This window comes from Octopus bimaculoides, chromosome 4, assembly GCF_046866305.1.
Source record: "Octopus bimaculoides isolate indiv1 chromosome 4, ASM4686630v1, whole genome shotgun sequence".
In the NCBI taxonomy this organism is placed as follows: Eukaryota; Metazoa; Mollusca; class Cephalopoda; order Octopoda; family Octopodidae; genus Octopus; species Octopus bimaculoides.
This window is the reverse complement of record NC_142931.1, coordinates 124355575-124370094: the sequence shown is the minus strand read 5'-3', so window position 1 is coordinate 124370094 and position 14520 is coordinate 124355575. Positions and strand designations below refer to the sequence as shown.

Below are 14520 nucleotides of genomic sequence, written 5' to 3'. Positions count from 1 at the left end.
CAGTTGTCGGAATTCAGAATGTTCTGGAGAACGATTAAGAACCACATTGCTGGTGGCCTGCAATTAATAACAGTGTTAATTAACAATCACACACATTGTTTTACTTGTAAATCAGAACAACTGCAAGAAAAATTTTATTTTAATTAATTACCTCATTCTAAAGCTGGAGCTATATAATTTATTCTCATCTCATGTCTAAACATGATATTGCTCAATGTCTTTTAATACCCCTTTCACAATTATCTCTCATCATCTCGAGTCCAAGAAAGACTTCTGCAATTTCTTGTTGAACGACCCGCACAGATGTTTATAACACTCAAATGTATGTGCTGCACATTAGCTCTCCTCCTCCATAAAGTCGACATTGCCTGTACAGGTACACGGTGTGCCACACGTCTGATGTTTAAGTGATTGCAGAGCAGTGTGAAATGAAATTTTTTTTCTCAACAACACAATGCACCACTCTGTCCAAGAATCAAACCCATAATCTCACAACTGGGAGTGCAACACCCTAACCACTAGGCCATGCACCCTCACTTAACAGATACTAGTGACATCATATTCCTAGTACTCTATTAATAATTTTGTGGAAAGTTAAAACAACTTTTTATGTTATATTTTTATTATTGTGTTTTTCTTTATTTTTAATTCCGCATTCCAAGAATTCAAACAACAACAACAACAACAACATGTGTTAGTTTCAGTCTATTAGCGTCGAGGAAGTAGTAATGCTCAATATCATAAATTGAATATATAACAAAGGTGTAGACACTGTGATAGAGACACAAGATGTGCAGTCTAACATTTTAAGAGCAATAGGTGCACAAATACAGCAGGTAGGTGATTAACCTAAAGGCCAAAGACTGGTGTTAACGGCTGATTTAAAAATAGTAGAAAAGATGTATAATGTATAGGATTTTTTAAAACTATGAAAATTTAATGTTAAGAAATGAGTGTTATAATTATTTCTTTACGGGCAGATTTTCAATTATTCTGAGCCTAAATATGCAAAAAACAACTTAGCATATAAAAATTGAGAGGTGTGGGGTGTATTTATATAGATGTATAGATATCTATTATTTATTTATACACCTATATATATATATATATATATATATATATATATATATATATATATAAATATATACATATACACACATACATTCATGTATATAAATATGTATCTATACATCTATATATATATATATATATATATATATATATATATATATATACAGACAGACAGACAGACAGACAGATAGATAGATATTTATATATATGTAAATATATAGATAAATTAATAATTTATATACATGTGTGTGTGTGTGTGTGTGTGTGTGTGTGTGTGTGTGTGTGTGTGTGTGTGTGTGTGTGTGTGTGTGTGTGTGTGTATGTGTAGTGTGGTGGGGTGCATGTGTATTTGTATGTTTGTTTACATGAGAGATTCCTTACTTGAAAAACAGGCCAGTGACAGCAAAGGCATTTGGCTGTAAAACAATGCCTCGTGAATATGTTTGCCATGTCAGCATAGAAAAGCAGATGTAAAAATGAAGGAAAAAACATACACACAAATATTTCTTTTATCTTTCATCTTTTCATCTTTCACTCATTTCAGTCATTGAACTACAACCATGCTGGGACACAGCCTTGAAGGGATTTGGTGAAAGGAATCAACAAGAACTTCGTTTTTTTTTTTTTTTTTATTTTAGCCTGGAATTTATTCTATTAGTCTTTTTTGTTGAACTGCTAAGTTATGGGAACATAAATAAACTAACATTGGTTGTCGGACAGTGGTGGATTGATGATCACAAAGACACACACACACATGGATATATACACACATGCACACACGCACACGCACACATACACACACACACACACACATATATATAAGAGATCAAAGTGTACGTACGCAGCTATATATATGGGAGAATATACAAAAAATAACAACAGACGAGGACAGGTGGTGTAAATAACAAAAGTATATATTAGTATGACGCTCGGGAATACGGAAAGTCTTTGACGTTTCGAGCTACGCTCTTCAACAGAAAGAATACGGAGACAAGGAGAAAAACACGGAGAAAAAAAATTGAATAGTGTTCAGTCAACGGTCAATCATAATAATGGCCGATCATAACAATGACTGACCGGAAGTTAGAAATTCTTATTTCAGGAGAGCTAAGAAAGGGGGAGATAACAAACGGTGATCGGGAACGAGGGGCTGTGTGTGGGAGGTAGACTGCTGGTGATCTTGACTTATGTAGTGTGAAAATGGGGGAAGGGAGAAAGGGAGAAAGTAGTTGGTCAGTTGTAGTGTGTGCGTGGTGTGATGCGAGGGTATTGGTGTGGTGTGCGTGGTGTGATGCAAGGGTATTGGTGTGGTGTGATGTGAGGGTGTTGGGAGGTGGGGAAGGCATGGGTGGAGTGTGGGGTAGAGGTAGGGGTATGTGGGTAGGGGTGGGTGGTTGGTGTAAGGAATTGGATGGGGTGGAGTGGGAAGGTAGAGTAGGAGTGTGTTGGGGTGTGGTGGGATGAGCTTATGAGGGGGTGTTGACGAGGAGGGAGAAGGGGAAGGTGGATGTAAGAGAGGGGGAAGATGGGTATGGGAGGGGAGAGGAAGAGAGGAGAGAGGGTGGGTATAAGAGAGGGAAGGGGGATTGAGAGAGGGGGAAGGTGGGTATGGGGGGAGAAAGAGGGGAAGGTGGGTATGGGGGGAGGAAGAGAAAGAGAGGAAGAGAAAGAGAGTGAGAGAGAGGGAAGAGGGGTATGGGGGGGGAAGAAAGGAAGAGAAAGAGAGTGAGAGAGAGGGGAAGAGAGTGAGAGAGTAAGGGTGAGAGAGTAAGAGAGTAAGAGTGTAGAGAGTAGGAGAGTAAGAGTGTAGAGAGTAAGAGTGAGAGAGGGGGGAGGGGGGAGTACGAGAGAAGAAAGTGAGAGAGAGTAAGAGAGAGGAGAGAAAGAGGAGTGAAAGAGTAGGAGAGTAAGAGTGTAGAGAGTAAGAGTGAGAGAGGGGGGAGTACGAGAGAAGAGAGTGAGAGAGAGTAAGAGAGAGGAGAGAAAGAGTAGGGGTGAAGAGAAGTGGGAGTGGAGAGAAGTATGAAGAGAGGTGAAGAGACGTACAAAGAAGTAGGAGTCGGAGCAGGAGGTGGGGGAGGGGAGAGATGGGTGGTAGGAGGGAGGGTGGGGGAGAGAGACAGGAGGAGGGGGTTAGATGAAGAGTGGAGGGGAGTTGAGCCCATGTGGCGCAAAGGAGCGAAGATAGAAGATTAATCCCTGTTCACGGCGCAAACGGGAGTCCGGATGGCCCCTGTGCATGGACAATCCAAACACAGACAGGTGTTGCCGCAAGGAGTGGCCGGCAGAACGGAAGTGGCGTGACACCGGGGTGTCATTGCCGACGTTGATATCTCGGAGGTGTTCCGCGAATCGGTCGGCCAGGCGCCGCCCCGTTTGTCCGATGTACAGGGATTGGCAGAGAGAGCAGGAGAGGCAATATATGATGTTGGTAGACGTGCAGGTGAAGGAGTCGGTGATGCGATAGGGTCGGTGATGGGTGCTGGTGAGGAGGGTGGTGTTGGAGAGGTAAGGGCAAGTGCGGCAGCGTGGGCGGGAGCAGGGGAACGAGCCAGGTTGGGAGGTTGGGTTGGGGAAGAAGCTGTGGACCAAGAGGTCCCGTAGGTTGTGGGCTCGTTTGAAGGAGGGGAGGGGTCGATTAGGGAAGATGTGGGAGGTGGAGGGGTCGGACTGGAGGCGCCGAAAAGCTCGGAGAATGGAGCGTTGGAGGGGTAGGGTGGTGGGATGGTAGGTGAGGGGAAAAGGGAGGCGGGAAACGGCAGGGCGGGTTCGGGGGGAGAGAGCAGATGCACGGTCCACAGAACGTGCTCTGGCAAGGGCGGTGTGGATGGTGGTGGGTGGATATCCACGCAGGCTAAAGTGGTGAGCCATGAGTTGAGACTGAGTCTCAAAGTCATGGCTGTCGTTACAAAGTCTGCGTAGACGGAGGAATTGGGAATAGGGGATGGAAAGTTTTGTGTGTCTAGGGTGGGAGGAGGAGAAGTTGAGATAGGAGTGTGAGTCTGTGTGTTTGTAGTGGATGGAGGTGCTAAGGGCGGAGTGGAGGATGCTGACCGAAATGTCGAGAAAGGGGACAGAGGTGTCAGAGACAGTACAGGAGAAGTGGAGGGCAGGATGGAAAGATTGAACGAAAGAGAGGAACGAGTCAAGATGTTCGCGGGAGAGAGAGGTGGCACCGATACAGTCGTCGATATACCGACCGTATAGTTCGGGAGTGGGACCAGTGAAACTGGAGAATATTTGGGCCTCAACATAACCAACGAAGAGGTTCGCGTAGTTGGGGCCCATTCTCGTCCCCATGGCCACTCCCGAGGATTGCTGGTAGATATCTCCCGCGAACGAGAAGCAGTTGAGAGATAGGACAAGTTCGGCCAGACGAATGAGTGTGGAGGTGTCGGGTTGTGGGTTGGGGCGTTGGTCTAGAAAAAACTTCAGGGCGCACAGCCCCTCGTCGTTGTCAGCTATATATATATATATATATATATATATATATATATATATATATATATATATATATATATAATACAAAATGGGACAACCATTTAGCATCTGTTGTCCATGCTGTCATGGGTTGGATGGTTTGACTAGGGATTGTAAGGTAAGCTGAGTGGCTGCACCAGACTCCAGTCTGATTTGGCATGGTTTCTATGGCTAGATGCCCTTCCTAACGCCAACCAATCTGAGAGTGTAATGGGTGCTTTTATGTGCCACCAGTACAGGTGCCAGTTGTGTGATACCAGTATCTGTCAGGCTACAACTTCACTTGGCTTGACAGGTCTTCTCAAGCACGGCATATCACCAAATGTCATATATAAACATATGTATATATACACATATATACATAGATATATACACACATATATATATGTGAATAAATACACGTATATACTTATATACAACAGGCTTCTTTCAGTCTATTCCTATTAAATCCACTCAAAAGCTTTTGATCAGCCTAGGGGTATAGTAAAAAACACTTGCCCAAGGTATCTTCTACTATATGCAGAAGACATAGTACACACAAATGCATGCACACACACACACACACACACACACACACACACAAACACAAACACATAGATACACACACATGTATACACACACATATATATATATACATGCTTCTACAACTATACACACACATACACACACACATGAGGGGGTGCTGAAAAGTTCCTGGCCTTGAGTAAAAGAAAATACAGGAGGATCAGTTAATTATGATTTTATTCAACATATTCTCACCTCAGACTCACACACTTATTGCAGTGGTCCTTCAGTTTTACTAAGCCCTGTAAAAGAACTCAGAAGGGTGACCTCCAACCAGGCCTTTTGTGATACCCTTAAAGCCAGGAACTTTTCAGCACCTCCTCGTACGTGTGTGAGTGTGTATGTGTATTTATATATATGTTTGCAAACACACACATATACATTTATATACATTCGACCATATTTTGCACTTCAGTACAGTTTCGCTACTCTAGCAACCTTTGGACTTGTGTAGTGCAAGATTAACAAGTATGCTGGTGTATTGTAACACTGTCTTAAAAGAAAAACAACAAAATTACGCTTTTGTATTTTTCAGCTCCCTTCATATCTACCAGCTCCTTTTCACCAGACTAATTCAGTTTAGAAACACCATGTCATATTTTAATATTTCTATACTATCCACCTACAAACATACAATTCTCCATAAAACCCGTACTTTTATGTAAATGGTATTTTTAGTGACCACTGGCCCTGAAATCCATGTACTCTTGGAACCCTTTATATTAAACCACTTAAATAGCACAGCATCTAGTTCTGAAAGTTTTGACATATTTTTCATGTTTATTACACATCAAAACCTTTACTTGTTTCAGAATCAGCTGTAGATTGCAGGAAGGCGAAAGCGAAATCGTGATGGCACCTGTGCCAGGCGTCGCCTTCCTGGCACGTGTAAAGACATTTGAGCGAGATCGTTGCCAGTGCCGCTGGACTGGCTCCTGTGCAGGTGGCACGTAAAATACACCATTTTGAGCGTGGCCGTTGCCAGTACCGCCTGACTGGCCTTCGTGCCGGTGGCACGTAAAAGCACCCACTACACTCTCGGAGTGGTTGGCGTTAGGAAGGGCATCCAGCTGTGGAAACTCTGCCAAATCAGATTGGAGCCTGGTGTAGCTATCTGGTTCACCAGTCCTCAGTCAAATCGTCCAACCCATGCTAGGATGGAAAGCAGACGTTAAACAATGATGATGATGAGGATGATGATGATGATGATGATGATGATTTCAATTTCCAGATGTTATGTGAGAGTTGCATGCTTTCTTTCCACAGATTTCCCAAATCTGTTACTCTAATTACCACTGGAAGGCATATTCAGAAATGAGTGGATAGGCACAGACATGGCCCTGCAGTTCAGAAACTTGCTTCTCAACCATGTGGTTTTGTGTTCAGTCCCTCTGCACAGCACCTTGAGCAAGTGTCTTCCGCTATAGCCCTGGGGTAACAAAAGCTTTGTGAGTGGACTTCGTAAACAGAAACTCAAAGCTCAGTGTGTGTGTGTGTGTGTGTGTGTGTGTGTGTGTGTGTGTGTGTGTGTGTGTGTGTGTGTGTGTGTGTGTGTGTGTGTGTGTGTGTGTGTGTGTGTGTGTGTGTGAGAGAGAGAGAGAGAGAGAGAAAGAGAGAGATGTATAGGTAGATGTATGTATCTGTGTGTGTGTATGTTTGTGTCTACCTTTGTCCTGACATTATGTGATGGCTGTAAATGAGCCTTAGTGTCATAAACATGTCAGAATTCATTTCCAGTCTTCCATGAAAAATATGTCTAGCTATGGGAAAATATCACCTCACTTAGATACAAGTAGGGATTGGTGACAGGAAGAGCATCCAAATATAGAAAAATCTGCTCAACAAATTCTGATGCATGCAAGCATGGTAAAGTAGATGTTATATGATGATGATGAGCAATATATAAGCAGCAGATACAAAATACTTAGGTACTAACCACTGCTTTTTTCAACTTGTATGTAAACTGAGGTAGTGATATCAGCAACTAGTGACAAAAATTTGGTGAAATCCAAAAAAAGTGCTAGGCATTTAAGTCTACTGGACTGGTGAATACTAGATTAATGAAATTCTACTGTTATATATGCTTATGTGTTCAGTAATTGGCTATATTTATTATTTGATATTTTACATACAGTTGCACTACAAGACACTACCTTCATTAGCTGTTGAGCAGAAATCAGAATGATTTCAGCACCTATCAACAGGATCACTCCCTCCAGCAATGCCAATGTCCAGTTTCATTTAACCCATGTTTCTCATTCTATTAGCCATGTGACCACTGCACCACACCAAACAGCAATTATCTTGTTTTCCTATTCACTGAGGATTTATTCTTTGCTCTCATCTTTAGTCTTTCTTTCATATGCCTTTGCCACATCTATGACAAAGCATTCTCTGCTTCCCTCAACAACAGTTTGTGTATCATAGGGAACTGATCCAAATGTATTTACTAAGTTAAACCAGACAACCTAAAGGGTTTTTCTCCCCCATCTCAGCATACTGAATGGTGCTCCAAATTATATACTGTACAACTATTATATGTACATATGTGATCGGCATTTGTATAGTTAAATACTATATCTACATATGTGATTGGCATTTGAGTGTATTTTGTGCTATTAACAAATAAAGTCAACATTAACTAAAAGAAACTGTGATGTCATGACATATTAACTAAAGCAGCACTATCTACTTCATATCCAAATAACTTGCTAAAAAAGCAAAAATTTAGGAAAATGGCATATATAAATTATGATGTGCCTGTCCTATGGCAAGGCACTTAACACCTTTAGTATATAAGATACAAACCTTTTGCCCTTCAGTCAATACTATGCTTCATAACCCACTTGACCAATGTCTAATAAGGAAAGTAGGGAGTCTATATATGTAGTGTTGTGTGTGTGTGTGTGTGTGTGTGTGTGTGTGCGTGCGTGCGCATGAGTGTGTGTGTGAATGAGCTAAGCTGTATTTGCCAAATGAAAACAATTTATTATGTTTATGGCAGTTCATTTAGTGATAAGAAACATAAAACTGGGCCAAGACATACCTGAACACTTGAACCCATATGCTACATCTTAGAGCAGCAGCTAATTTATGAACTCTCCAATTTGGGATTTCTAAAGACATCATTGAAAATAAATATGGATGAAATATTAATACCAGCTTACCAGTCACTCCTTAATTTATCTCTCTCTCTCTCTGTCTTTCTCTTTATCAATTTTTAGACACACTATCTCACATGTTCACAATATCTGTGTGCATGCTATGTGAGAGTGTGTATGTGTACATGCGTGTATTTGTATGAGTGTACATCATCATCATCATCATCATCGTTTAACATCCGCTTTCCATGCTGGCATGGGTTGGACGGTTTGACTGAACCTTGGTGGACCCCTACCTCTACCCAGAATTCTTCACTGTACTTGTTGCCAACCCTCACCTTACTGACAGCATTCCTGTACATGGCTTGCACAGCTCTCACTAACCATATATATATTTATATCCATATGCATCTAGGTGTGCATATATATACATATAGATGTGTGTGTGTGTGTGTGTGTGTGTGTGTGTGTGTGTGGTCTAGGCTCCAATCTGGTCTGGCAGAGTTTCTACAGCTGGACACCAACTTCCTAACACCAACCACTCCGAGAGTGTAGTGGGTGCTTTTACATGCCACTGGCACGAGGGTCATTCAGGCGGTATTGGCAACGGATATGCTCAAATGGTGTTTTTTACGTGCCACCTGCACAGGAGCCAGTCAAACAGCACTGGCAACAACCTCGCTCAAATGTTGTTTTTCACGTGCCACCAGCACAAGTGCCAGTAAGGCAACGCTGGTAACAATCACGCTCAAATGGTGCTTTTTATGTGCCACTGGCATGGGAGCCAGTTAGCAGCCCTGGCAACGATCACACTCGGAAGGTGCCCTTAGTGCTCCACTAGCATAGATGCCAGTCATGCGGTGCTGTCATCGAACTTGATCTCGATTTCACTTGCCTCAACAGGTCTTCGCAAGCAGAGTTTAGTGTCCAAAGAAGGAAAGGTACGCATAAGTGGGCTGGTTACACCATTGGCATAGGCCACGGGTTATGGTCTCACTGGGCTTGCCGGGTCTTCTCAAGCACAGCATATTTCCAAAGGTCTCGGTTACTGGTCATTGCCTCGGTGAGGCCTAATGTTTGAAGGTCGTACTTCACCACCTCATCCCAGGCCTTCCTGGGCCTACCTCTTCCACTCGCTTGGGTGTGACACTTTTTCACACAGCTATCCTCAGCGATTCTCGCCACATGACCATACCAGGGCAGTCGTCTCTCTTGCACACCACATCTGATGCTTCTTAAGTTCAACTTTTCTCTCAAGGCACTTACACTCTGTTGAGTATGCACACTGATATTATACATCCAGCAGAGCATATTAACTTCGTTCCTTGCAAGCTTACGCATGTCCTCAGCAGTTACAGCCCATGTTTCACTGCCATGTAGCATGGCTGTTCGTACACACATGTCATACAGTCTACCTTTTACTCTGAGCGAGAGGCCCTTTGTCACCATCAGAGGTAGGAGCTCTCTGAACTTTGCCCAGGCTATTCTAGCATCTACACTTTCAGAGCAACCACCCCGGCTACTGACTTGGTCACTTAGGTAACAGAAGTTATCAACTACTTCTAGTTTTTCTGCCTGGAATGTGGCAGAAGTTGTTCTCTGCACATTTTCAGTGTTTATTGCTCCTGAGCATCTGCCACATACAAAAACTATCTTCCCAGTTAGACTTCCTTTGATATTGCTGCACCTCTTATATGTCCATAGGTTACACTGGGTATATCTTATAGAGTTTCTACCTACGCCCTTTCTACAGATTGAGCAGGGCCATCTACCTGAAGGGATTTGTGGCTTGTCTGCCTTTCTACTTATTAGGACTTTAGTTTTAGCTAGGTTGACTCTAAGACCCTTCGATTCTAATCCTTGCTTCCACACCTGAAACTTCTTCTCTAGTTCTGATAGTGACTCAGCAATTAGAGCAAGATCATCAGCATAGAGGAGCTCCCAGGGGCATCCTGTCTTGAATTCCTCTGTTATTGCCTAGAGGACTATGATAAATAGGAGGGGGCTGAGGACTGAACCTTGGTGGACCCCTACCTCTACCCAGAATTCTTCACTGTACTCGTTGCCAACCCTCACTTTACTGACAGCATTCCTGTACATGGCTTGCACAGCTCTCACTAACCATATATATATTTATATCCATATGCATCTAGGTGTGCATATATATACATATAGATGTGTGTGTGTGTGTGTGTGTGTGTGTGTGTGTGTGTGGTAGGGGTGTAAATAGATAGATAGAGAGATATGGGCGGTGTACGGGGTTACCCTGGGTTTCCTGTCCATAAAGCGCTCAGCTTTACAGCATTTCTTCAGACCCTAAAACCTGTAGGCCAGATTCTAGGATCTGAAGAAACGATGTAAAGCTGAGCATTTTATGGACATGAAACCCCATATACCTATCTATATATTCTACTGCTCCCTGACTAGATAGATATAAAAAGGAGCACTCTGTCAGTTACGACAACGAGGGTCCCAGCTGATACAATCAACAGAACAGCTTGCTCGTGAAATTTTACATGCAAGAGGCTGAGCACTCCACAGACATGTGTACCCTTAATGTAGTTCTCAGGGAGATTCAGCATGACACAAAGTGTGACAAGGCTGGCCCTTTGAAATACTGGTACTACCCATTTTTGCCAGCCGAGTGAACTGGAGCAATGTGAAATAAAGTGTCTTGTTCAAGGACACAACACGTCACCGGGAATTGAACTCATGACCTTACGCTTATGAGCCGAATGCCCTAACCACTAAGCCATGTGCCTTCACTATATATATACATATATATATGTATGTATGTATATATATATATATATATATATATATATATATATATATACACACACACACATTAACAGGAACCTTAATCACCTGAAAAATGCCAATCAAGAATTCCTAATACTGACATCAGTTTCAGCAATTTCTGTTGCCTCATCAGTTAAGACTGGCTCAAACTTCAGCTCTTTTCAGACTCACTTCTCTATTAGTATATATGCTTTCATCATCCAAATTAATGGATGATTTAGCGATTTGCTAATGTTTATACATAAAATTAATATAAACAGCAGTTTGCAGTGTGTCACCAAAAGGAAGTATAACAGTCACTAAATGTGATTACGGTGTTAGAAACACCTACATTACTAGAAATAAGAGCTAAAATGCTCTAATGTTGTAGTCAACGTACATAAATGTAAACATATACACTAATGTGTTTTCACAAAAGACTGGAAATGAATGGCATCACTTGAATGATAGTGACACTCCTTTACAATTATCGCATACATATATATGATGGCTTTCTTTCAGTTTCCATCTCCAAATCCACTAACAAGGCTTTGGTAGACTCAGGGCTATAATCTTCCACAATAGCCTTGGCTGACCAAAGCCTTGTACTGGTGAGCTAGCTTTCTTTATCCGCACTGATTTATAAATAAATGACAAGGAATATAGTTGATGGCTCTTATCAACTATATTACTTGTATTTAATTTATCATCCTTAGATGCTTATCTGAAAAATCTATCTTGAGAGGATTTAAACTTTGAGTACACAAATATAAGACTAGATATTGTACTGCTTTTATTCTGGTGCCTTATCATTTCTGCTAACTCACTATGGAGTTGTGGTAATGAATGAACCAATAGAAAGCCACAGAATAATTTATGAATTCCAGAGACTAATCTGAGATTGTTCTGAGCTCGAGTCACATCAAAGTTGACATTTACCTACAAAGTGTTAATAAATAAAATATATACTACCAATACATTAAAGTTGTGATCATAGCTTAGAATTAAATACACTCTACTCCCTATAAAAACTACCTAGCACTAAATTACAGGAAATTATTATCATATCATTATTACATTTATGTATTTGTTTTACAAGATTCTTGATGTGAAATCATGTGTTGAACAGATATCGTTATATTTGGGGATGGTCATTTTCTGTTTTTTTTTCTTCCTGCCAAATAACTACATGCACTATATATTCATTTTTCACTTCAGCTTTATTATTATTCTTATTTTAGTGCCCTTTGTCTGAAATCTTCCATCACACATCCTATGACCTCTTCAGTGACTCTCCATCTCATGTGTCTCCTCCTGTTCTCATCCCATGTGTCTCCTCCTGTTCTCAAGAGTACGATATCATATCATCCTTATTTAAAAAAGACTTGATCTTTGCACTGAAGACTACTGCAACAACACATCATTTTCCAGTTAACCTGGTATTGCACCACCAGAAACAGATTTAGATCTCCAGTGTCTTGAACAGTGAACACAGCACAGGGAAAGTTCTCCACTACTTTAATTTCATACAGTTTCTGTACCTCATAAACTATTTAATTTAAAAAACAGTTTTTATTTTGCTTTTAAATTTTGTACCAACTTCAGTGAAATTTGAACCCAGAATGTAAAGAGAAACAACTAAATATTGCAATGGTCTAATGTTGCTGCCATCCACTGCCCATGAAATGAACAACATATTCATTACAATAACATGTTTTGAACAGTTCTTGTCAGTGTGTGTGTGTGTTGCTATTTTCTATTTCAAATTAGTATTTATAATCTTGAAAAATAAATTTTATATAAATTAATCCTTTAGCATTTAACTGATCTTATCTGGCCCAAACATTCTACCTGTTTTATGTTGAAAAATGGCCAGGTCCAAACTCTCACACCTACCCTACGATGTCATTCTAAAAGTAAACAGTCACATCTTCAAAATCTTGAAGCTACAAGATAACACAAGATCAATTTTTTAAAATGTGGATAATAAGCATTACATTTGATAAATTAATTTGAATGCTGAAGGGTTAAGACAGAATACCAGCATTGTAATAAAGAGTCCAAGGGTATACAATACTAGTACTAATACAAAGTATTATACAATACTAACAAAAAGTCAGGGAGTTCAAGCATTCCAGCAGTCATCATCTGACACTCTAGATAAGATGTGTGATTCTGCATCATCTTATCTAATAAAGAACAGGTACCACCAGTTTCACTTTGCTCTTGTATTGACATTTGTAAGAAAGGACATCCAGGTGTAAAATAATAGTTACTCTTAAAAACTCAAATGTAAGTTTTCAGAAATGCTTTCAGTTACAGTAAATTAACATAAAATTAATATAAGACAATTTAGAATTTTACCATATTATCAAAAGGAGAAAGTATTATTTTATTTAGATAAGCTGGGTGTTAGGAAAGGCATCCAGCCATAGAAACCATGCTAAATCAGACGGAAACTTGGTGCAGCTCTCCAGCTTTCCAGTTCCAGTCAAACCATCTGATCCATGCCAGCATGGAAAGTGGACATTAGATGATGATGATGATGATGATGATGATAATGAAGTTAATCATAAAATAAATTGCTTTCTCGGAGTGGAAATTCTATTTTCAATCTCACCAGATATATGCATTCTGAGATGTCATATAAGTCATTTATATTTGTGTCTACCCCTTAGTGAAAGGAACATAAAATATTTCTTGCTTTTTCAATTGCTTTCTTTATTTGCTAGTATTTAGGGTGATGACAAGAATGAAGAGTTTCTCTACAAATACAGCCTGTTTTATTATTTTGACACACTATTCACTAGACAGCTTTTAAGCAGAGACGGCTTTCAGTAAACACAGAGAAGGGTTTACACAAAACATTGAAATATTAGTCACAGCCACATCAAAAAATACACACCCACACAAGCAGTTACTAAAAACATCAGGTCACATCTGCTGGATAGCCTACACCATTAAACCATTAAATACTACATATTCAGGGATTCGGGGGAAGCTTCAAGTTTGGAAGTGAGTGTATTGTAAGAAATAACAACAGTATAAAAAGAAAGGAGAGTATTTTGCACAGTGCAGTGAATCCCATACTCATGTGGAACACTTCGGGTACATGTCAAACTGCTCATACATATGTAGAACATTTCATGAACAAGTGGAAGGACCAGATTTCTCTTCATTTTCATACTGGAGGGAAGATTATTTATTTCACATATTCACTAAGATTGCACTTGATTTCTTTTAACAGGCCACAGATTTACAGGGAAGGTGAAATAGGTAAAGACCTAAATGTCACAATGCTGGAGACTTTGTATTTTATTATTTATTTTCATTTTTGTAAGCTTTTTTTTTTCTTCTGTAATAATGAAATTAGGCTTTTGGGACAGCCTATATGGGTGAAACATCTGCTCTCTCTTATATAAAAAAAATTACCATATTTTTTATATATACTCTTCTACGCTTCATCAACACTCAATACATTTGGTATGGTTTTATTTGTGGCTTCATACAAACTATCAAAGTT

The 14520-nt window shown here is 40.3% G+C and overlaps 1 protein-coding gene across 1 annotated transcript in view; it reads right to left on the bottom strand.

Annotated features, from left to right (window-relative positions):
- Positions 1-14520, bottom strand: part of LOC106881176 (tetratricopeptide repeat protein 7B) — a 150244-nt gene that overhangs the window by 85997 nt on the left and 49727 nt on the right. The window contains exon 8 of the mRNA XM_089351411.1: positions 1-57. This exon is cut by the window's left edge and continues 81 nt beyond it. Within this exon, the coding sequence (XP_089207537.1) occupies positions 1-57 (57 nt within the window). The remainder of the gene's footprint in view (positions 58-14520) is intronic.